The sequence below is a fragment of the Camelus bactrianus genome, chromosome 13, assembly GCF_048773025.1.
Source record: "Camelus bactrianus isolate YW-2024 breed Bactrian camel chromosome 13, ASM4877302v1, whole genome shotgun sequence".
Lineage (NCBI taxonomy): Eukaryota > Metazoa > Chordata > Mammalia > Artiodactyla > Camelidae > Camelus > Camelus bactrianus.
The window spans coordinates 42,899,860-42,925,595 of NC_133551.1; the positions used below are offsets into that span (position 1 = coordinate 42,899,860).

The following is a 25,736-nucleotide window of genomic DNA, read 5'->3' on the forward strand; positions in this document are numbered from 1 at the left end:
CCATACCTCCTACACCCCTTTGCTTTTCCCCTTGTTCTGGGGATTACAGTATACATAATTTGCTTAGCATAATCTGACTTGAATTAAATTATACCACTTCATGTATAATGAAAGAACTTTGTAATATGGATATACTTCAGTTTATCCCCTCCCAGCCTTTGTTTTATTCTTGTCATGCATTTTACTTCTACACATGTTATAAAGTCACAATTCATTGCTATTATTTTTTGCTTTAAATAGTTAATTGTCTTTTAAAGAATACAAGAAATGAGAAAAAAAGTTTTATATGGTTCCTACATGGTTTCTATTTTTGACACTCTTTGTATAAAAGTTCCATCTGGTATGATTTCCTTCCAGCATGAAAAACTTAACTATTTCTTATATCCAAGAAAGAGCTGTTGGTGATAAATTCAGCTTTTATCTGAAAAATTCTTTATTTTGTCTTTTCATTATTTAGATATTAATTTTTTAATTAAGGAGTTAGATGCAGTGGTAAACTTAATTGTGTTGGGTATGTAAAAACATAGAAAGATAAAGATACAGAATATTTCCGTTGTTCAAGAAAGATTTCCTCATATTCTATTCCAGTCATTCCCCAGGCTCATAGGAAACCACTGTTCTGATTTCTATCATGGTAAATTAATTTTGCCCTTTATTGATCTTCATATAAATGAAGTCATACAGCATGCAGTCTTTTGCATCTTGCTTCTTTCCCTCAACATGATGGTTTTGCGTTTCATTCAGGTATGAGTATATAAGTAGTTTTTATTGCTGAGTAGTATTCCATTATCCTAATAAGGATATAGAATATTTTCATTGCTCCAGAAAGTTTTCCCCAAGGTCTCTTCCAGTTAATCCCTGTGCCTCATAGGAAACCACAGGTCTGACTTCTTTCACTGTAGATTAGTTTTGCCTGTTACTGGACTTCATATAAACAAAATCATAGAGCATGCAATCTTTTTAAGTCTATTTTTCCTTCAACCTAATGCTTTTGAGGGTCATCAGATATATGTATTATGAATATTTTATCCCAGTTTATCTTGCCTTTTTACTGTATGTTAGAGCTTGTTTATTGTCTGAGGTCTCGCCCTCTGCCTGATTATGAAGTGTAATTTTGGTCATATAAGACTGCCAAAAGCTATGCTTTTTTCTTTAGAGGCTTTTTACTAAGGTTTTTAGCTTTCTAACCTATAGATGCCTAGAATTTAGTAAATGTTACTTAGGAGACAATTGGCATTATGCTTAAGGCCCCCAAAATTTCATAAATAATATTATGAGGCAAACAATAGTATATAAGGCAGAGTAGAATTAAATGCAAAGTGATTGTTATGGAGAATTATAAGAGAACAGAAAAAGAAGAACTGTGTTTTTCAAAGGCTTCATGTATGAGGACTTTAAGCCTTAAAGACTTAAAATCCGAGTCCTCTTTTGGCTTTTTGTCTCTCACATTTCAAAATGGAATGTAATTTAATGCTACGTAAATCACTCAGATTTTTTGTTTTGATGCCTTAATTATAGTAGTTTGGAAGAGCAGTTTGCCAATGGGCTAAGTCTGAAGAATTAATGCTGGACAGCTAGAGAGTAGCATTGATTCACTGTTATATACTTATTTAGGGGAAATTTAGCTTATATTTAAAATGTTTTTTTATTGGCCTGTATAGTTTTGTATACATATTTATATGTCTGCAGAAGCATAAACAAAATTTCCTGTTTGGTGTAGTTAAAAGTGAATGGAGAAAAAGATCTAAGTTTAAAATTCTGTTAAGATTGAATTATAGTTATTACTGCTGTGTTCTGCTGTTTCTGTAAAATGTGGCTCAAATAATGAGAGAAGTTGGTTGACTTACCAGGAATTCATGGTCTGGTCCTTTGCTTTGCAGACTTAAATTTTTGATTTTTATGTATTATCAATCAGTGAAAATATCCTGGGAAATTGATTAACAGGAGACTGATTTGTTAACTAGAATGCTAATTTACAGTAGGCTAGACACCTACCTTGACCAGAGTACTTGTAATCATTATTCAAAACATCCTGTTCCTGGTATTAGGATACCCAAGAAACCAGTTTGGTCACCAGAACATGGATTTTTAAGCATGGAAGCAGAACAAAATACTTGGATTGTTTTGGGGGATGTTTTGCCCAGGCCATCGTAAGTCTAGGTAATTATTCCTGTTCCATTTCCAGTGTTTGAATATTCATGCCATCAGTTCCATGAGTACTATTTTTACTATCTTTAAGTTATCTTTGTAGTAACTTTTTTGGTCAGTAGTGGACAAATTGTTACTTCTTGGTTCTTCTTTTCCTGTATTGCTGGTACCCTTCTGTTAGAAACTTACTTAAGCATATATTTACATGATTACTTTGATTGACACTTACCTCCTGTTGCTGACAGTTTACTCTTCTTGATGAAATTGGGGAACAACTCAAGCCTTCCTTGGACTATGCTACAGATACTCTTCCTTTTTTGATGTTAACATGTTGATGAAATTTGCAGGGTTATAGTGGAGAGATTGAGCATTTTGGTATTCTGGCTCTAGGTTCAGGTTCTAGTTCCGCCACCAAGTAACAGAGCGGTGTGGACATGCTGCTTGATCTCTTTAAGCTTAAGTTCCCTCATCAGTGATATTTTATCTTATAAGGATGATGAGAGAATTATGAATTAGTGTGTCTAAACACTTGAACAGTACACTGATCTCTGCACCCACATCATTTACAGTCCAGTGGGGGATAGAGGCACATAAACAGGTAGTTATAATACTATGATAAGTGCTGTAATAGGTGTTAGAAGCATATTTATAAGTGTTTTTAGAGGTGCCTTATAAATGCAGTATCAAAATCTTTAATGCTTTTCAAGGCTTGTGTCTCCCAACTTACTAACAGTGCCTCGTTCATTTTTGTGAATTGAATGCATGCACAACTCATGTGAAGGAAATGTTTGTATGAAAGATAGCAAACTGGAATTAAATTTTGGTTTGGCTTCTACATTTCAAGTTTTTTCTTTTTAAGAAAAACTTAAAATTTTAAGGAAAAACTTAAAAAAAAGTTACTTAAGAAACCAAAACTTGGGTCAGTGACATAGTTTTTCTGATATCAGACTGCTGTTTGACACAATGTACATGCAGCTGCACTGTGACGCTGTTTGACATTTGTAAGCATTCACTAATTTGTGAGTAGATTGCAGCAGTGTAGAATCATTTGGCAGCTTATTTCAGGAAATGGTAGAGACATGATGTGTTTTTCCTAGTACACAGCACCAATGGAATCAACTATGTAGGTTGTTATAACTAGACTAATGATATTTTAAAAAGAACACTAATAGCCCAACCATGGTTGGTAAAAATTAAAATAGTATAATTCAGTAGCCTTTTTAACAACCAACAAAGCTTTTGCACTGAGTTAAACAAAGTGGTTTACCTGAAAATATCTAGCCTGGGGGTTAGGAGTTAAGCAAGGCTAGATAATCTGTGTAACAATGACCTGGGTGGCTTAGTAAAATGTGTATTCTAGAATGGTACTTGGGGAAATCTGATTCAGTAGTCTGAGGCAGAGTTTAAAACTCTATTAATAATAAGCATTTCAGGTAAATCTAATGTAGGAGGGAAAAGGACTGTATTGAGCCCACCATGCTGCTTCTTGTGCTGTTTGTGAGTGTTGATCGTCAAGCTCTTCTGTCTCCATCTTTCTGAACTTGGTGGCCCTCTTGAAATCATATCGTTCTCATCATTGCATCACTGACAATAGTAGTCTATTCTGTGTTGTGCTTCGGTCCTCTAAGTGCTCTGCTTTTGAATATCCTTGGATATATCTGAATTTTCTCAAAATGTGACAGGGACTCTTCTATCACTCTTTTCTTTCATTTCCCCCCAAAATTCTTAATTAAAAAACTTCACTCTGATATAAATTGTCTATAGATTCCTAACAAGAATGTTCTTTCCCTGTCTTTATCTCCTCTTTCAACTTCCTGTCTTCTTCTCTACCTCTTCCTTCCTCCCATCACTCCTGTTTATGTTTCTCTTACCAGACTACGAGCTTCTTAAGCCTGAAACAGAATAGGTGCCTAATACATATAATGAATAAATGAATACTATATTTTGAATTTGCTAAGTATTATTAGTCAAGTTTAAGTTTCATGGTTGTTTTACCCATTCATGGTAAGAGATTTTTCTTAAGAAAAGCAAGACAAAATAAAGGTAAAAGTCAACATAGTTCAATTAGTGGAGAAAGGAAGGCTTCAAAGATGATGAAAATGATATAATTTTTTAGTTGGGTGGCAAGTATATTAGTATCAGTAGGTTTTTGGAAACTGACTGTTTAATCTTTGCTCAAAATAGGGAAAACTGAAATATAAACACACTATTATTAGGACCATTTGTAATATAAGTGGGAAGGTTTCTGTGCTTGGGATGGTAAGCCCCAAAATGAAATCTACTAGGAGATGTTTGAAAACTTGGCTTCGATGAGATTGGTAGGAAACTCTCAGCATAACCAAGCTTTACTAAGGGCTTATCTTAATTAAACAGGATTTTAAAAATTGTAATAAAATATACATAACATAATATTTGTCATTTTAATCTTTTTAAGTTTACAGTTCTGTGGCATTAAATTTATTCACATTGCTGTGTAACCATCACCACCATTCATATCCAGAACTTTTACATCTTCCCAAACTGAAACTCTGTACCCATTAAATAACAGCTTATTCTCTCATCTCCTCAGCACCTGGCAACAACCATTTTACTTTCGGTTTTTATGAATTTGACTACTCTAGGTATTTCTTTTAAGTGGAATCATAGGATATTTGTTCTTTTGTGTCTGGTTTATTTTCCTTAGCATAATGTCTTCAGAATTCACCCATATTGTAGCATGTGTTAGAATTTCCTTCCTTTTTAAGGCTGAATAATATTCTGTCATATGTATATACCCCATTTTGTTTATCCATTCATCCATCAGTGAACACTTAGGTTGCTTTCATGTTTTGGCTATTATGAAAAATGCTGGTTTGGACATGAGTGTGCAGAGATCTGTTTGGGTCTCTGCTTTCAATTCTTTGGGATATACCCAGAATTAGAATTGTTGGATCAGATGGTAATTCTGTGTTTAATTTTTTGAGGCCTGCCATTCTTAAACAGAATTTTTATACAGCTTTTATTTACACAGCTAGTTTTATGACATTCCAGAGGAGGAACTTATAGGAAGTAGCCTATATCTGCAATCTTTCTAGAGAGCAACCTGGAAACAAAGCCAGTAAGAGACCATAAAGGATGGAGTGGAGACTATTCCTTAGTCCCTTTTCTAGGAAGCCAGGGAGAATTAAACTTGGTAGGTTGCTGCTATTGGGTTTGTCACCAGGGGTATATTACCATATACCTAATGTGGTTGATTAGCAAATGAAATTCTTCCTGTTCTGTTCCTCTCCTCCCTTTAAATCCCCTGTTATACCTAGAGCCCTCTATTTATTGCAGTTTCTTTTAGATATCTAAATGTTCCAACTTTTTTGTTTAGAAACCAGATTTTTTATTAGTGCCTGCAGTGATTTAATTCATGCATATATTAATGATGCATTATTTAATTCCTTTGAAAGGCATTTATGCTAGACATAGTTACAGCTGTTGGAGCTACAAGAATGTGCAAGGTACCATTTATATCTTTGAGGAGACAATAGCTAAGTAAATGATTAGCATATAGTGTGCTATTTATTATAATATATATGGGTGTATTTATATCTCAGGGACTGAGATTCACAAAGTCCTCAGAAAGCACAGGTGAGTAATTCTTTCAGGGTTTAGAGGCTAGGGGTGGTTAGGGAAGGGAAGGCTTTACGGAATGAGGTGTGTTGAGTAGTAGAAAAGATATTAAAGGCACTTTAGACATAGGAAATAACGAGCAAATGGTGGGGGTGGTTTGAAAATGCATTAGATTGAGCAAATGTTATTTTGCTATGCATTTAGGATAAAAAGATGACTGAGATATGGTTCCTACATTTCAGGATATCAGAATTTAGTAAGGAAGACAGAAGAGAGATTTTTAAACAAATAGTTATAACATATTCTGATACATGTCCAAGTTTTATTGGAGAATAGTGAGAAGGACCTAGAATCCCAGAAATAACTGCCAGAGTTTAGTTTAGTGGATCAGTGAGTTGGCTGGAATTCTTTTGTAACATATTTTGTCTGATTTTTAAATTTGTTTCAGACAGGAGAATGAATCATGTCACCATTACTCTATCTTTGAAAAACCTATTTTTGTTGTTGTATAATAATGTAAAATATTTACATGGTAACAAAGTAAAATCTAGAAATTAAAGTGTATTCAAAGCAGTCTAGCTTTTAAAATTTTTTATTTTGTCCATTCCCTCCCTTTTTTAAGCATTAAAAATATTCTTTGCCATTGTAAAAATATAGAAAGGAGTTTTATATTTTCATATTCCTATCAATCTTAAATAAATGATAGTATAGTACACTTTTCTATACTTTTTACACTCAAGGATGTATTCTAGTGGTCTCTTCTTTATAATATATAGAACAATTGCTTTTTCTTTTTTATAATTGTATAGCACTACTAGACTATTCTTTAAAATGTAAACCCTAGACATAGTATTTTCCTCCAAACTGATGCTACTGCTGAACAGCAAACCACCCTGAAACTCAGTAACTTAAAACAACAGTTATTTACTCTAATTCAGGCACTTGTTATGAGTTGACTGATCTAGGCTTTTTGTCAGTGTGGCTTCAAGTTATAGGTCTAGTTGGACTTGGCTTCTGGGTAGGCTGGGCTCAGATATGTTACATACATAGCCATTCTAAGATTTTCTTAAGGGACTGCAAACAGATACCCAATGATTGTGTGGGTTAGCATCTGTGATGATGACTCAGATGTAAGAGGGCAAGCAGAAACTCATGATAGCTCTAAAGGTTTAAGCTCAAAATTGTCATAATGCCATGTCCAATTATATTACATTTACAGGATCAAGTCATAGATACAAGCCCCAATGTTATCTTCCTGATATTAGTCTTCCCTGGCCAACCTATCAAAAATTTCAGTCCTTTCCCAGTGTTTCATATCCCCCTTCCCTGCTTTAATTCTCAGTTTATTACTATTTTAAATATATGTATGTACTTAAACTATTTATCTTATTTATTATCTGTATCCTCCCTTTAGAAATGCATTGAAATGAAAGTGTGGTTTTCTATATTTTTATTCACTGTATCCCCAGCACCTTAAACAGTGCCTAGAACATAGCTGATGCTCAGTAAATATTTGTTGAATGAATAAGTAAAGGCATGGAGTGAAATTGAGTTGGGGAGACCTATCATTCGTTAGTTTTTTGTATCTTTTTTTGTTGTGTTGTTGAGGTATACTTTTAGAAAATAAGACATAGATCTTAAGAGTACAGTTTGATCAATTTCAACAGAAGTATACTCATGAAACCGTAATTAAGATATGTAATACACCTATCACACTAAGAAGTTCCCTCATCTCTCTTTCCTGTCAGTTCTCCACCTCCAAAAGCATTTATTCTTATTTCTGTCACTGTGGACTAGTGTTTCCAAGTTTTGAATGTCATATATATGAAATCACATAGCATGTACTTTTTTATATTTACTACTTGCACGCAACATAATGTTTTTGAGATTTATCTATGTTGATGCATCTGTCAGAAATTCAGTCCTTTTTACTACTGTGTAGTATTCTATTGTGCAAATATCTCACTATTTATTTGTTAATGGTATCGGGGTTGTTGGTTACTTTTTGACTATCATGGGTGAAGCTGATACTAACATTCTTATACAAGCGTTTTTGTGGACAGTTCATTTTTGGAAGATTTTTATTTCTCTTGAAAAGTATATAGTAATGGGATTGCTGGATTGTATATATTGCTGGGTAATATATTAACTGTTTAAGAAAGTGCCCAGCATTTATTCAAAGTGGTTTACCATTTTAGAATTCTGCCAGCAATGTATGAAACTTACCAGCTAAGGGGTTTTTGTTTTGTTTTGAAAGTTGGTTTATAAGAGTTCTTGCTAAGAGGCAATGTAGTAGGGAGAAAGAATAAGGATGCTGGAATTAGTTCAAGGTTGGAAAAATGTTTTAAATATTTTTTAAACATTTTTTATTGAGTTATAGTAATTTTACAATGTTTTGTCAAATTCCAGTGTAGAGCACAATTTTTCAGTTATACATGAACATACATACATTCATTGTCACATTCTCTTTCGCTCTGAGCCACCACAAGATCCTCTATAGATTACCCTGTGCTACACAGTACAATCTTGTTTATCTATTCTACAAAAATGTTTTAAATATTACAACTGTCTTGCTCTCTGAGAACCAAGCTCCAAACTAGGAGGAATACCTAGGATGGAGGCCTCAATACCTAAGACAGAACTATACATGGAGTTTTTCCTTTGTGTGGTATTTACCTACTTAATTTACCTACTACTATTAAATTTGGTATGTAGACTGCTGTTACCATTTGGTGATGTAGAAGGCTTCTGAGCTCACCTCTGCCCATGGACACACTGCATCTATATCTGCATACGAAACAATTCTCTCTGAAAGACATCCAGAAACTTGCTGAGTAACTCCTACACATTGGGCAATTGAGATAAAACCCACATCAAAAATGTTAAGAGAGGCTGAGACACAATCTTGCTGTAAAACCCACCCATTCACAGCAACACACAACCAGGAAGGAATGAACAGTTCCCTGCTTCTTCTTGGCATGTGAAGGGTTTGGATCCCATATTTGGTGCCCCAACTTTCAAGACTTCCACCTGAGAGATGGGACCTCAGAGCATTTAGCTTTGAAAGCCAATGGGGCTAATGTCCACAAGACCCTTAGGGTTATAGAGGACTCAGAGATAATTCTTAAATGTCTCATACACTTATCATGGCTAATGTCCTAAGGACTAACGCACAGGCAGCAGACTGAAGTGTGCCCGGTATCTCCTTGAAAGAGGTCTATTTGCTTATCTTAAAAGCCTGAGGGACAGGTTTCTAATTTAAAACCCATCTAGGGGTCAACTGCAATAGTCTTCAGAGATGGAGGAGGCTAGTAGGCACCATTTTCTTCCTCTCTCTCTGCGTTATTCCAGGTCACCTGTCTCTCAGAAAGGAGCTTTTGCACATATCTGGCACCCTGGCATTTGTGGCTGCTGCCCACAGGATACATATGCTGATAGCCTGGCTCTGGTGGCCAGTGGGGTTTGTGTTTATGGGTTCAACAGGATAGTAGTAAACAAAGAAACTGTTCTTGATTGGCTATCATCCCAGAGCTCAGTGTAGAGGGAGCAGACAGACAGGCCCATTTCCATCCTCCCCTGGCAGAGGTATATTTTCATACTTTAATACCTGTTAATTTCCCTTATTGAGATTGCAAAGCTAAGTAGTATGCTAGTTTCCTTTCTGTTCCCCTCTAAGATTGTAATTTCCTAACTGGACTGCTTATGAAATTTATATTTTACAAATCAAATTTATTCTCTTTTTGTTCCCTACTAAATTAGCTGTTCTTAAGTTATGTCACATTTTAGCTTGTCTCAAATATTAGTCAGTTTGGGCTGCCATAACAAAATACCCTCGACTAGGTGTCTTAGACAACAGAAATTAATTTTCTCACAGTTCTGGAGGCTAGACATCCAAGATCAAGGTTTGGCTAATATGGTTTCTGGTGAGAGTTCTTTTTTTGGCTTGTGGATGAAAGTAGAGGCAGCCTTGCTTCCTGCACCTGTGATAGGAGTTGCATCCCTGAAGAGTTCTAAATTGCCTGTGGTGGTGGTGGTGGGGTGTCATTCTTCCTTTTTCTTGAAGGGTATCAAAACTTTATAGATAGATAGCTCTGTGTTCTTGTCCTATAGAATCCCAGTAGTCTGACAGCTTCCTTTCATTCTGTCCTGTTTTTTCTGTCCTCTTTAGTTCCAGCTGGCAGTGTTTCTGCTGGTGTAATCCTGTTTCTATTCGGGCTTCTGCTGAAGTGGCTGATTAAATTTGTGGTTCACACCCATACGAATATCCTTATCAAATACTTGTTTAGTCACACCCTCACTGTTCTCCATAGAGCAAACTTTCTCATTTTTTGCAATGTATATAGGTGGAGAATTTTCCAAATCTTCATTTGTGGTTCCTTTTTGGTTAACTGTTCCTTCAATTTATCTCTCTCTCCTCACATTTTGTTATAAGCATTGAGGAAGACCCAAGCTGTAACTTCTCTACTCTGCTTAGAAGTCTCCTCTGCTAAATATCTGTTTTCATTGTTTATAAGTTCTATCTTCCACAAAATACTGGACACAATTCAGCCAAGTTCTTTGCCACTTTTAATAAGGATCACCTTTCCTCCAGTTTTAATAACCTATTTCTAAGTTCTGCCTGAGACTTCACCAGAATGGCCTTTTAACATTTTTAGGTTACAGCAGAACCCCATCTCCTGGTACCTAAACTGTACTAGCCAGCTTGGGCTGCCATAACAAAATACCAAAAACTGGGTGACTTAACCAACAATTTATTTTCTTGCCATTCTGGAGGCTGGAAGTTCAAGATTGAGGTTTAGTTGGTTGGGTTTCTTCTGATGAGGATTCTCTTCCTGGCTTACAGATGGCTGCCATCTTGCTGTTTGCTCACATGGCCTTTCCTTCACAAATATATGCAGAGAGAGAGTGAGCCAGTGAACTTTCTTAATGACACTGATCTATGGGACCAGGGCCTCCTCCCTTACGACCTCATTTAACGTTGATTACTTCTTTACTATAGGTACAGGCGTAATGGGAGTTAGAGCTTTAACACACATTTTGGGGCCCTACAAACATTCAGTCTATAACACGTCATACTTTGGAGCATGACTTTCTTACACAGTCCTTTCCTTTTTTTTTTTTTTTTTTTTGATAGAAAAGAAATCTGCTTTATTACCACGACATGAATATCAGCTTGCTCCTTGGTTGGTCTGTCTGTTGCTTGACATCCATTTCATTCTTCTTCATTTTTCTTAGAGGCTGCTGGATGGAAATCGGAAACATCCCTTATTGTTAGCAGCTTACAAAGGAGTGTGTGTACCAGAAGTTGTCTCTTGGCAGAACTGAAGTTTTAACCCAGACTATCTTGTGTTTACTTTAACATGAATCATAGAGAAGACAAAATCATGTGTGTTTTTCTCTACTGTGTCAGGGTCCACTTGTGTGTGTGTGTGTGTGTGTGTGTGTGTGTGTGTGTGTCTGTGTCTGTGTCTGTGTCTGTGTGTTGTTATAGTGTTTTTAGAAATTTGAATTTCCTAAGCAGGTTCATCCATAATCCTTTCCACTTCTTATTAACTTACTATACCTGGCTGCCTCAGCCATTAAAGGGAGAGGCTCTCAAACTTTAGCATGAACCAGAATCATCTGCGGATTTGTTAAAACAGATTGCTGGGCCCTAGCACCAGAATTTGTGATTCAGGAGTATGGGGTCTGGCTTGAGAAAGTACAGTTCAAACAAGGTCTCAGGTGATGCTCCTAGTCTGAGATTAGCATTTAGAGAAAAACAAATTGAAGGTACTTATTAGCCTCAAGGACATTTAAGTTTGTTATCTCATTGTAAATACACTTGTAGCACTTTGACTGTTTCCCCTTTTTCAGTAGTTGAAATCCCAGTCATCCATCCTGATCCAGCTTAAATGTTTTCTGCCCTGTGGTGCCTCCATACCAATCCACTTGGGATGAATTCTTCTTTCCTATTCTGTCAGATATAGTTTTAACCTGTATTATAGCATTCATTTCATTCTAGTTTGTAAAACTAATTGTTCACATGTGTAATCAATTGTGAATTTCTCAGTATAGGGAATATATCATAGTCACCTTTTTATCTGCCCCCTCCCTATCACAGAGCACTCACCAAATTCCAGTAAGCTTCTACTGAATCGAGGTTGCTGTAATTGACCCTTGAACAACAAGAGGTTAGGGGTGCACACCCTTTGAGCAGTCGAAAATTTGTTTGTAATTTATAGTTGACTCCCCCATATACATGGTTTCTCCTTATCCAAGATTCCTCCCTATCCATGGTTCCCCCTTTACGGATTCAATCAACTGGTGGATTGTGTATTACTGTAGTATTTCACTATTGAAAAAAATCCATGTGTCAGTAGACCTGTGCAGTTCAAACCTCTGTTCTTCAAGGGTCAACCTTAGTCACATATGAATTACATTAATCTTTTAAATTCATTTATACTTTCATTTAACACTTATTGAGGGAGGCAATGCTCTGGGGTGGAAGGAGTTACTGCTTTTGAATTCTAATCTCATTTACTAGGTGTGATCTTGGACAAGTTGCTTAACCTCCTTGAAACTTGTTTCTCATTGTTAAAATGGGCATAATAGTAGTATTCACCTTGTGGGGTTGTTGAGAGGATTAAATAAGATAATGTAAATTGCTTGGCTCATAATAAATAACTTATTGTTAGTTTGCTCCAAAATGGGTGAGAGTTTTATGTTGGGAGTACCAGATTTTGAGTGTACTCTACTGGCCTCATTTCCCTGGTTTGAGAATTAATGTTACTTGAGTGTTCATTGCTAAATTCTGATAGTTGAATTTTATAGCTTGTCTATAGGTCTTAGGATGAAATGAGAAGAAACCACCTAGAGCAGACACACCTATGCCTGCTTCGAAAGGCTATGAGTTAGGGGGAGGGTATAGCTCACAGTGGTGGAGTGCATGCTTGGCTTGCACGAGGTCCTGGGTTCAGTCCCCAGTACCTCCTCTAAAAAATAAATAAATAAATAAATAAATACCCACCCTCCTCCAAGGCTATGAGTTATCTCACTAGAATCATAGACTTTTTTTGGTTTCATGGTCTTTTGGGTAATATCTTAATTTAGTTCCCTGAGTATTTCTTAGGGAAGCAGATAGCTATGACTATTAATAAACATTTGTAACTCATCGAAACAACTTTCATACTTGATTAAATTCATTTTGTCTTAAAGAGCCCAGCCATTTTTTTAGCCATCAATAAACTGAAAGGAGAAAACAGCTAATCGGAATGATGAAGCATTTCTTCCAGGCCAGGAGGGTACTTTTTTTGTTATATGTGGATATATATAGAGAACAATATAACTAGTGGAAAGATTAACATACATAAATCAGTTGCATTTCTTTACACTAATGATGAAATAGCAGGAAAAGAAAGTAAAGAAAGAGTCTCTTAAAATCACATCCAAAACAATAGAATACTTAGGAATAAATCTGACCAAGGAGGTAAAAAACTTATACATGGAGAATTACAAAACATTGATTAAGAAAATTATGCAATCTACAGACTTAATGCAATCCCTATCAAATTACCCAGGACATTTTTTACAGAACTAGAACAAATAATCGTAAAATTTATATGTAATCATAAAAGACCCAGAATTGCCAAAGCAATACTGAAGAAAAAGAATGAAACTGGAGGAATAACCCTCCCAGACTTCAGACCATACTGCAGAGCTACAGAAATCAAAACAGCATGATATTGGCATAAAAACAGATATGGATCAATGGAACAGAATGGAGAGCCCAGATGTAAACCCACAAACTTTTGGTCAATTAATCTTTGACAAAGGAGGCAAGAAAATACAGTAAAGACAATCTCTTCAGCATATGGTGTTGGGAAGACTGGACAGCTGCATGTAAGTCAATTAAGTTAGAATACTCCTTCACACCATAAACAAAAATTAACTCAAAATGGATTATAGACTTAAACATAACACAAGACACTATAAACCTCTTAGAAGAAAACAAAGGCAAAACAGTATCCAACATAAATCTCAGCAGTGTTCTTCTAGGGCAGTCTACCCAAGCAATAGAAATAAAAGCAAAAATAAACAAATGGGACCTAATTAAACTTACAAGCTTTTGCACAGCAAAGAAAACCATAAGCAAAACAAAAAGAACCTACAGAATGGGAGAAAATACTTGCAAAAGATGAGACAGACAAGGGCTTAATTTCCAGAATATACAAACAGCTCATACAGCTTAATAAGAAAAAAGCAAACAACCCAATCCCAAAATGGGCAGAACACCTAAACAAGCAATTCTCCAATGAAGACATACAAATGGCCAATAGGCAAAAAGTGCTCAATATCACTGATTATTAGAGAAACGCAAATCAAAACTACAATGAGGTATCACCTCATACCAGTCAGAATGGCCATCATTCAAAAGTCCACAAATGATAAATGCTGGAGAGGGTGTGGAGAAAAGGGAACCCTTCTACACTGTTGGTGAGGATGTCGTTTGGTGCAGCCATTATGGAAAACAGTATGGAGATTCCTCAAAAGACTGAAAATAGACTTACTATATGATCCAGCAGTCTCACTCCTGGGCATATATCCAGAGGGATCTTAATTCAAAAAGATACATGCACTCCAGTGTTCATAGCAGACATAAATGCCCATCGACAGATGACTGGATAAAGAAGTTGTGGTATATTTATACAAGGGAATACTACTCAGCCATAAAAAATGATAAAATAATGCCATTTGCAGCAGTATGGATGGACCTAGAGATTGTCATTCTAAGTGAAGTAAATCAAAAAGAGAAAGAAAAATACCATTTATCACTTATGTGGAATCTAAAAAAAAAGAAAAAAAGAGGACAGTAAGGAACTCATCTACAAAACAGAAACAGACTCACATAGTAAACAATCTTATGGTTACGGGGGGAAAGAGGGTGGGAAGGGATAAATTTGGGAGTTTGAGATTTGCAAATGTTAGTCACTGTATATAAAAATACATTTTAAAAATTTCTTCTGTATAACACAGGGAACTATATTGTGTATTTTGTAATAACCTTTAATAAAAAAATATGAAAAAAATATGTATGTATATGCATGACTGGGACATTGTCCTGTACACTAGAAATTGACACATTGTAACTGACAGTACTTCAGTTAAAAAGAAAAAATGAGTGGAACATAAAGTATGTGAATATTTTACATAATATGTAATATATAATGTTTTTACCCAGTGTTCTTTCTATTCCATTGTTCCATCCAGAATATCACATTTAGTTGTTGTGTCTCCTTAGGTTCCACTTGCTGTGATAGTTTCTCAGACATTCCTTGTTTTTCATGACTTTGACACTTTTCAAGAGTGCTTGTCAGATATTTTGTAGAATGTCCTTCAATTGAGATGGCTGATGTTCTTCCTGTGATTAGACTAGGATATGGTTTTTTGGAGAGAACACAGGGGTGAATTACCGTTTTCATCACATCATATCATGATATCACTTAGCATTATTAATATTGACCTTCATCACCTGGCTGAGATAGTGTTTAGTAAGTTTCTCCACTGTTAAGTTACTCTCCCACTCCATATATTTTTCTCTTTGGAAGGACTATATGCATCCCACACACTGGGAGTGAGGAATCATACTCCACTTTCGTGAAGATTATCTACATAAATTATTCAGAATTCTACATGGAAGATTTGTCATCTTAGTTGTTTATTTATATATGTTTATTATATGTATACACACATTATACTTTACTTGATACATATACACACATATGTTTTTGGTTATAATCCAGTACTACTCTATGTATTTTGTTTCTTAACTCTTCCTGTTTTGACTGTGGGGGGCTCTTTCAGTTAGCTGCTGTATCCCTTTGACATAACCCTGTGTGTGTGTGTGTGTGTGCGCGCGCGCACGCGTGCGCGTGTATGTGTGTGTGTATGTATTCGAGCACCTACTTCCTTTCTGGCACTTCATGGTGTTCCAGGCTCATCTTATATATAGCCTGCCCAATCCTAGAATCAGCCATTTCTCCAAGGAACCTTCATTCATTTTGTTGGAGAATGGTATTAGAAACCAAGATCAAGGTGTTAGGTGTTCTTGATTTTGACCTACTTTTTCTTCTAAAAGATAACCATAATTTCACTCATCCATCTCTTTGGCCACGATGTTTTCTCTGTATGGAATGTTCTCTACCTTTTTTCTGCCTGGTGAACTCCCATTTCATCTTTCAGAAGCCTGCCCAAGTACTACTCTTGCTGGAATGCATTCCTTAATTCTGAGTCATTTACTTTTTCTTTTTAATCTTTTTGCACATTTTATATACTGTTATAGCATGTATCCTCATATAGCATTGTTTGTTTACGTGTTTACCCTCCTAGACACTGAGCTCCTTCAGGCAGTGGTTTGGGGGCATTCTTTTTTGTTTTAAGAAAACAAAACAAAAACCCTTGTCTGAGAGGAAAAGAAATAGTGGTGGTGATGCTTAAAGTGGGAAATTGGATGAAAGGTTTTATAAAAATTAGAATCTGAAAGACTGCATATTACTACCATGCTTAACCTGTTTTGTTTTCAATACAAGTGTTGCTCAATGGAGGCCATATGAAAAGAAAGACCATTTTGTATCAATCATAGTTTGGTGAAAAACAAAAATAGTAAGTAGACCACTAGGCACTTTAAGCAGGAAGGGAATTAGATGCTAATGAAACCTTTGGCTGGGTTAGAGAAGAGAGGTCTTTGCTTTCCGGAAATAAGTGATTATAGGGATGGCTTGAAACTGCTGCCTGTGATCTCAATTATTTGCAGTTCTGAAGGCAGTGATTTGTAAGAGCGCACTTAGAGGCCATGGTGAACTTTATGTCTTCTGTCTGTTTGAGGTTTTATCTTTCACTGCAGGGAAGGATTATTTTACTTTATTTTTTGGTCCTTATCTGGCATTAACTGTGAATCTGGGGGATTTTTCACATATATGACATGTCACTGTCTTTCTCTAAAGGTATCCTATTTTTATCATTTTGCTTAAAGCTATGTTTAATGCTAACTGGGAATGGGTGCTATTGTTAAAGCATTTGGCTGAGTGGGAGATATGTGCTAGACGTATAGAAATACATGTGTGTGTCAGTGTGTGTTTATGTGTTTTTGATGAAAATTCTGTTTATTTTTAGGGAAAGCCATATGCAGTGTTCACTTTGAGATCTTGTTACACTTTTGCTTTTTAGTTACTTCTAATAAATGTACAGAGTTGTTTATATTCCTGGTACTTGCATATTTGTCAAATAGTCCTTATTAAATATTGATTTGATTTTTTTTACCTCTTAGTATTTGTGACACTGATGGATCAAGGAAAGAGTCTAGGCTTCACATTTTTTATTTCTGTAAATAATCTCTACTACATTTTAATGGCATTTCCTTGTAAACTAAAGTTTGGGGGTTTTCCCATACATTTTGGAGGCTCTGTTATTAGGTGTATATATATTTATCATTTTTGTATCTTCTTGATAGATTGTACCTTTATCAATATATGATACCACTTAAATTCTCTTATATACATATTTTAAACTTAAAGCCCATTTTATCTGATATTGGTTCAGCCACCCATCCTCTTTTTTGCTTAGTAATTGCATGCATATTTCCCCATCCTTTCACTTTCTACCTGTATGTGTCTTTGGATCTGAAGGGAGTTTCTTGTAGACAGCATTTAGTTGGATCATCTTTTTATCCTTTCTGCTAATCTCTGCCTTTTAATTGGAGAGTTTAATCCATTTATACTTAAAATAATTACTGATGATGAAACATTTAGTTCTGCCATTTTGTTCTTTGTTTTCTATGTGTCATATCTTTTCCCCACTCCATTCTTTCATCACAGCCTTCTTTTGTGTTTGACGTTTTGACTGTACTGTTTTGATTCCTTTCTCATTTTTTTGTATATATATATATATTTTTCTTTTTTAGTGGTTACTCTAGGGACTACAAATAACCCCTTCAATTTGTAACAGTCTATTTTGAATTAATACCGACTTAACAGTATACTCCTGTTATGCTCTTGTACCATTCCATTTCTCCTCCTTTATGTTGTTATCACAGCTTGCATCTTTATACATTATGTGGCCATTAACATCAATTTATAATTACTGTTTAATGCATTTGTCTGTTAAATCACATGAAGAAAAGAGGAGTCACAAACCAAAAGCACAGTAATACTGGCTTTTGTATTTATCTACATTCTCATCTTTACCAGTGTTCTTTATTTCTCTGTAATGGCTTCCAGTGACTGTCTAGTGTCTTTTCATTTCCCATGATGGACTCCCTTTAGCATTTCTTATAGCATAGGTCTAATAGTGACAGCCTCCTTCAGCTTTTGTTTAGGAATGTCTTAATTTCTCCTTCAGTTTTGAAAGGTGATGGGTTTTTTTTGGTTCATAGTTCTTTGCACTTTAATATGTCATCCCACTGCCTTCTGGCCTTTATTGTTTCTGATGAGAAATTAGCTTTTAATCTTATTGAGGATCCTTTGTATATGAAATACTTTTCTTTTGCTATTTTCAATATTGTCTTTGGCTTTTGATAGCTTGAATAATTTTAGTTGACTGTTCTCAAGTTCTCTGATCTTTCTTCTGCTTAAAGTTGCTCTTGAAATCTTGTAGTTAATTTTTCATTTCAGTTATTGTAGTTCTCAGTTATTATAGAATTTTTGGGGGGCCTTTGTAAGATAATCTTCATCTTTTTATTGGTAATCTATTTGTTGATACTCCACCCTCCTGATTTCTATTAGGTCTGAGTCCATGGTTCTTTGAGCTCTTTGAGCATATTTAAGACAGTGATTGAAAGTCTTTGTCTAGTTAAGTCTGATGTCTGTTCTTCCTCACAGCTTCTGTTAATTTCTCCTTTTTTTCCTTTTTTTTTTTTTTTAATATATAGCTTCTTTAAAAAATTTTTTTAGTGGAGATACTGGGGTTTGAACCCAGGACCTTGTACATGCTAAACAGGCTTTCTACTACTGATCTGTTACCCTCCCTCCATTGTTAATTTCCCCTTTGAATGGGCCATACTCTTTTTTCCCTCTGCATGCTTCACAGATTTTTTTGAATAGTGAACATTTTAATATTATAATGTGGATAACTCTGGAAATAAAATTCTTCCCCATTTCTCATGGTCTGTGTTTGTTGCTCTCTGTGAGTTGTAGTTTTCTGTTTGTTTAATGACTTTTAAAAACTATTTTTGTAAATTTTTTTGGCCATGAGTGGTTTCTGTCTTAATCTCCTTAGGCTACCATGGCAAAATACCAAAGTACAGAAATTTATTTATCATAGTTCTGAAGACTGAAGTCTGAGATCAGGATGCCAGCATGGTTTGATTCTGGTGAGAACTCTCTTTCTGACTTGCAGATGGCTGCCTTCTTGCTTTGTTCTCACATGGCATTGAGAAAGTGAGAGAGCAAAAGCAGGCTCTCTGCTGTTCCCTTCTTATAAGTGGCACTAATCCGGATTCATCGTGCGGGCCTTACCATTATGACCTCATCTAACCTAATTACCTTACAAAGAGACAATTATTGGTAGTGAATTAGAAACTTTTACCAAAGGATTGCCTTCCTACATGGAAGCATGCTGTGTGATCACTGTAAATTGTAATCTGGGCTCCACAATTGAGCTACTACTCATTTTCTGTTTTCACTATGGAAGAATTTGGGCCAGTGGAGAATAGAAATCCACACAGCTTGTGTTAATTTTGAGTAATCAAAATATGAGGCAGCTAACTAATGTAGTAAACCCATTGCATTAATCTTGAATCAGGAGCCCTGTCTTTTCATACTTCTTGTTACTGTTTTATTGAATATGGCTTAGGCCAAGATTCTTCTCTCTGAACTTCTGAGCTTTGTATAAAATAAGGGGTTTGGATTAGTGTCTACTCAGGATCCCTTGATACATGGAATATTTATGAAGAATCTATTTGTGTCCTAATTTCTGTTAAGATTCTACAAAAAGCAATTATGAATAGTAGTACAAGTAAACATTTTAATAAAACTAAGTTTGAGATACTTGTGTGTATACTATTTTGTTTAATTCTTTTAACAACTTTATGACATAGGTAATGGCAGGACAAGCTGCTGTGCTAGTAGTTTCATGGAAGGTCTGTGTCTATGAAACTTTCAATAAATTAAAATTTCCAATAAGCTGTAGGAGATCCGGGGGAAGCTATTTGACATATACTTGATAGATAACCCAATGCTAAGTGAAATAAAGTACTAGTAAACATTAACCTAGCTATACTACATTTTAGGTACTCTATGCTCTTAGGAAATTATTTTTGAACTTTGCACTGAATTTCTCCTCTAATTTGCTGCCTGTGCTGACATAGCTGCTTTGTTGAAGTAAGACTCACATTGTCTGGCACTTTTAGTTAAGGGAAGATTAATGTTGTTGTATTGATTACTTCATTGCAGATGAGTATTTTCAGTATACTTCCAGAAAGGTGAATATATAAGGAAGAATTATTGGCACAGTCTCACAGAGGAGGTCCACTGACACCTGGGTGGTAGGAGGCACAGAGATCCTCATAGAGTGGCTCCTTGTTGGCAAAGTGTTGGCAGATAGCGCGGTTGGATTTGTCTTCCATAACCTGGGGCCCATCCTTGGCTGGGGAGATATTTTTTGATAAGAGATAAGCTTTTTAACCTTTGAGGATTTCTCTGCTCTTTGTAAAACTTTCCCTTAGGGGGACTCCCCATGGCCTGCTCGAGGAGAAGGAGGTTCAGCATTGACCCCTCCACCAACCACCACTGTATGGGCCAGATCTTAGGCCTAGACCTCCATGAATTGGGCCTATGCTACAGGGAGATGAGAGACTCAGCAGTGGTGGAATCATTAGTCCCCCTTCATCCTGGAGGACTTCTCTGTGAAGAGCTGACTTGGGGTCACCAGGCTTTCCATTAGCCATATGGGAAAGGCCCAGAAGGCTGGGTGGTCCAATGGGACTCTCATCCTTTTCATCTCCAGTCTTTTCCCGCTTGACAGTGGGGGCCACTGCTGTTGCTGTTGTTGCTTCTTTTGTTTCAGCATTGTGGTTGTAGCAATGGCTGCAGTGGGATTTTCGTCTTATTTATTTTGAGTTAATTTTTGTATAAACTCTGGATTGAAGTTCATTTTTTAACATATGGATATCCATCAGAAGCTTTTTAATAAAAGTTTTTCTGGGCAGCTAGAGTTGTAGAGATCATTTTAGGCTCCAAAACTCAATATTTAAACGTATTTTCTTTTATTACTTTATAATATTGTCTTTTATTTCACTGTAATGTAAATTTACTTTATAATTAACAATTTTCAAACCATCTGTGTAAAATGCATAGGAGTGTTAGGCATTTAGTGTCTTGGCTTTATTCATATACCTATTTAAACTTAAATTACACATTATGCTATTTACTTTAAGGCTAATTAACCTCCCCAAATCCAAAATTATGTCTAAGATTCTTATTTACTTTATTTTCAGGCATGTACTGGCATTGAAAATATTGATGAAGCTATTACATTGCTTGAACAAAATAATTGGGACTTAGTGGTAAGTATTTTTGTTTTCTTTTTTCTAGCTTTATTGACATATACTTGACATAAAATGTTGAGCATTGTTTAAATATATGTATATATTGCAAAATGATTACCACAGTAGGGTTAGTTAACACATTCATCAGCTCACTTAGTTCCTTTTTTTCTCCTGTAATGATATCTTTTAAGATTTACTCCTTTAGCAACTTTGAAGTTTACAATACAGTGTTGTTAACTATAGTTACCATGCTGTACATTAGATCCCCAGGATTTATTCATCTTATTACTGGATGTTTGTACCTTTTGACCACTTTTATTCATTCTCCCCCAAATCCTGGCAACTACCAGTCTACTCTGTTCTTACAAATTCGGTTTTCTTTTTAGATTCCACATATAAGTGAGATCATACAGTATTTTGTATATCACTGTCTGACTTATGTCAAGTACTTTTTTTATCTGACAATCAAATTTTATGAATTCTTCAATGTCTTTAACATTCCTTATAGGTGGTTCAGCATACCATAGTCCATCTATAATTCTAATCTGAATGAAAAATCTAAATGTCATATCTTTATTAGGAAGTTCATATTTAGTTCAGTATTAAATTACTAAATTATTATGAATTCTTAGGTAATTAAATAATTTTAAACTTGCCTTCTCTTACTGTGTATTGAAAGGTTCATCTTCCTCTCTAGTATTATGGTGGAGATGACTGGAAGGAGAAAAGTCAGATTTGTCTAAATGTCTACATAACTCTATTTGATGTTTCTCCTTCAATTCTTTTGGAGGGGAGGGGGCCCTCACTGATAATTACTCCTTTCAAAAGCTGTTAAAGAAGTGGCATTCTGCTGTGGCTTTCCTTATGAACTTCAGGCAGTTTATTATAGAAGTGGTTTAGGTTTTTTTTTGTGGATAGGGGCCAGTAACTCAAAAGGCAAGACACATCACAGCAGTACACATTGACAGAGCTGTAATTTACTTACAATTGCCAGGCAAGCTAAAAATGACTTGTGCAACAGCATAGGAGCAGTACTGGTTGTGTTAAGATAACACAGATGTCTCTCAATGCCTTTGAAATCCTAAAAACGTCTAGCACTTCTTCAAAATTATAATTTAATTTTCAAAAGTCAAAACTTGAGATGTTTAACTTTAGAGCTAAGAGTAGATATGTAGGTATATTCAAGTCCATACATGGACTTACATAACTAACTATTAATTATCTATGTGTTTTGTGTAGATTTACCACTATTAATTTGCTTACTCAAAATATAAAAAGCTTATAAAATAACTCATTGTAATGAAATGAGAAGATACAGAAATTTAAAAATCACCTTTCATTCTATCACTTAGAGATAGACCAGAATGTTTTCCTTTAGTTACATGATTAAAAAATTTTTTAATGCAAATGAGATTGTTTTATTCCTACTATTTTGTAAGCTGCATTTTGCACTTAACCTATCTTGCAAGTGTATTTCTTCCAAGTAATTTTGACTGTTTATTATTCATTTTAATGTTTAATGTTTGGATGGTATTTCATGGTGTAGTAATAGCATAATTCTACCTGCCAGTCCTATGCTGTTAGACATTTAGAATTTTTGTGATATTTTGGAATTATATATATTACCCTATTGGACATTCTTGTGCATTCATCCTTGCATACTTAACATATTGTTATCCTAGAAGGTATCAAATAAATTCAATTCATAATTGAATTTCTGAATCAAATTATATACATATTTTAGGTTTTTTGTTATTTATATTGCCTTCCAGGATGATTGTACTAATTTAAATTTCCACCAAGTATATAAATTTTTAAGATTGCCTATTTCATTAAATCAGTGCTGTCTTACCTTTTCGTCTTCTGGCACTTGTTAAAATTTACAAAATTTGTATGGACTGTCTTTAGATCCATGCTTTAACCACGATTTATCCTCTTGGCAAAGCATGGTATAGGTGACATATTCCTGATTTCTATGTGGAGAAAGGGGGAAGGGGCAGCAACTTATTTGGAATGATACCCCCGGGTTTCTTGACTCAAAGCTTTTGGAATAGCAAAAGCATTGCTTTATTTAGTTTGTATATTTGTAGGGTATTATTGGTGGAGGTTAAAAATCCCACCAAGCCACTCTTCCATGGTACTGATGAGAGATATGGAGTAAAGGGAGGTTATAGGCTGGGAGTAATGGACTACAAGTTGTTGAAGTGAGAATTACCATTTGTAGGGGATGGATTTAAGTTCTTTTCTTACCTGCTTTCTCTTGGTCCATGTTCATTAGTTATGAAGGTTAAACATTTATTGGTTCTGAATATTTTCTCAATCTAATAATCGATCTAGAGTATTGTAAGAGGAGAATTTTCCCACATAGTGTTAAATAATTGAATGGTACAGGTATTCTTCAACTATTTCTCAGTTATTTGATTTTGGAAATAATATAATAAATAGCACTTGGGCTAAAAACTCTGGTGCTATATTTTTGGTAAAATGTAATCTTACCCTGTGTTGGGCCCAAGCAAAAGCATCAAGCTATCTTTCACAGTCTTACACTTCGGCTTTTTTTTTTTTGAAATGTATTTCCTAGCTGACTTGACTTCGCTAATAATCCAGTTTTATCCACAGTAAAGGTTTGCCGTGCTATGTAATTTTCTTACTCTATACATTTTCTCATTTCCCTTGTTTTTATATAGCACTCAGCACATTGTGGTTTTTAAACAATGAAACAATTATTTTGAATAACCCATTACTAGTTCAGATTTTCATTAGGATCATAGAACTTTTTATATGATGTTTTGTGTATTTTGTCTGTGCATTTTATTTTGTGTTTCTAGATTATGATTAGCACTGCTTTGCATCTTATGGGCCTTATGGAACAGTTTACATAATTTGACTGTTTAACCTAGGATATGTCTATATTTTAAATTCCCTGAACATATCAGTTAGATTTCTCCTTTGGTGTTTTTGTGCACATTTTACTAGAGAAGTGTAGAGGAATGTGAGTTAGGCATTGCAGCCTGGAATTGTGATGAATTTGAAAAAGTCCAGGAACAAAAAAGGCTTTCTGTTGCTAGTGAATACTTGCAGCATATACAGATTTATGCTAGATACAGTGGAGGCTTAAAAAAGTGTTAACACTATATGGTGTCTGATTTTGAGACGCATACTGAAAAATTAAGACGAGTGATCTTTTATACATCTATATTATACTCAGAAATGGGAATAACTTCCTGAAAACATAATGATTGCAAATATTTTAGCTATTTTATAGATTTAGACACACAAATAAAAAATATTCTGTATGAAAATATAGCCCAGTCCAGGGAACTTTAGTCATTAGCCACTTTCTCTGATCTTGTACATTATTTTCATTATATAGCTCTTTATAAAGTAGTGCTTCCAAACCCTGTGTTTTAAGTACCCTACAATTGACTTTCCTTATTTTGGTGCACTGGCAGATTGGGTTATATATGCTAAAATTCTGAAAACAAAAATAACATGAATTTTAATACTATTGGTAAGCATCTGGGGCTAGTCTTTTACTTGACGTGAATCGATAGTACCACTTCCCTACCTCCATCTGCCTCAGACTTTCATTATTCACACTGTCTGACACTTTTAGTTAAGGGAAGATTAATGTTGTTAAATTGACTACTTCATTGCAGATGAGTATTTTCAGCATAGTTCCAGAAAGGCGAATATGTAAGGAAGAATTATTGGCAGTGAATTAGAAACTTTTACCAAAGGATTGCCTTCCTACATGGAAGCATGCTGTGTGATCACTGTAAATTGTAATCTGGGCTCCACAATTGAGCTACTACTCATTTTCTGTTTTCACTATGGAAGAATTTGGGCCAGTGGAGAATAGAAATCCACACAGCTTGTGTTAATTTTGAGTAATCAAAATATGAGGCAGCTAACTAATGTAGTAAACCCATTGCATTAATCTTGAATCAGGAGCCCTGTCTTTTCATACTTCTTGTTACTGTTTTATTGAATATGGCTTAGGCCAAGATTCTTCTCTCTGAACTTCTGAGCTTTGTATAAAATAAGGGGTTTGGATTAGTGTCTACTCAGGATCCCTTGATACATGGAATATTTATGAAGAATCTATTTGTGTCCTAATTTCTGTTAAGATTCTACAAAAAGCAATTATGAATAGTAGTACAAGTAAACATTTTAATAAAACTAAGTTTGAGATACTTGTGTGTATACTATTTTGTTTAATTCTTTTAACAACTTTATGACATAGGTAATGGCAGGACAAGCTGCTGTGCTAGTAGTTTCATGGAAGGTCTGTGTCTATGAAACTTTCAATAAATTAAAATTTCCAATAAGCTGTAGGAGATCCGGGGGAAGCTATTTGACATATACTTGATAGATAACCCAATGCTAAGTGAAATAAAGTACTAGTAAACATTAATCTAGCTGTACTACATTTTAGGTACTCTATGCTCTTAGGAAATTATTTTTGAAC

At 35.1% G+C, this 25,736-nt stretch overlaps 1 protein-coding gene and 1 pseudogene across 2 annotated transcripts in view; one reads left to right on the forward strand and one right to left on the reverse strand.

The window, feature by feature from the left end:
* Positions 1–25,736, forward strand: part of FAF1 (Fas associated factor 1) — a 376,835-nt gene that overhangs the window by 31,205 nt on the left and 319,894 nt on the right. For both annotated transcript variants that reach the window (XM_045514318.2, XM_010951821.3), the window contains exon 2: positions 21,215–21,283. Coding sequence is in view for 1 of the 2 variants with exons in the window: in XM_010951821.3 (XP_010950123.1) it covers positions 21,215–21,283 (69 nt within the window). In the remaining variant the exon portion in view is untranslated. The remainder of the gene's footprint in view (positions 1–21,214; positions 21,284–25,736) is intronic.
* LOC105066466 (proline-rich protein 3 pseudogene) lies at positions 20,234–20,787 on the reverse strand (annotated as a pseudogene).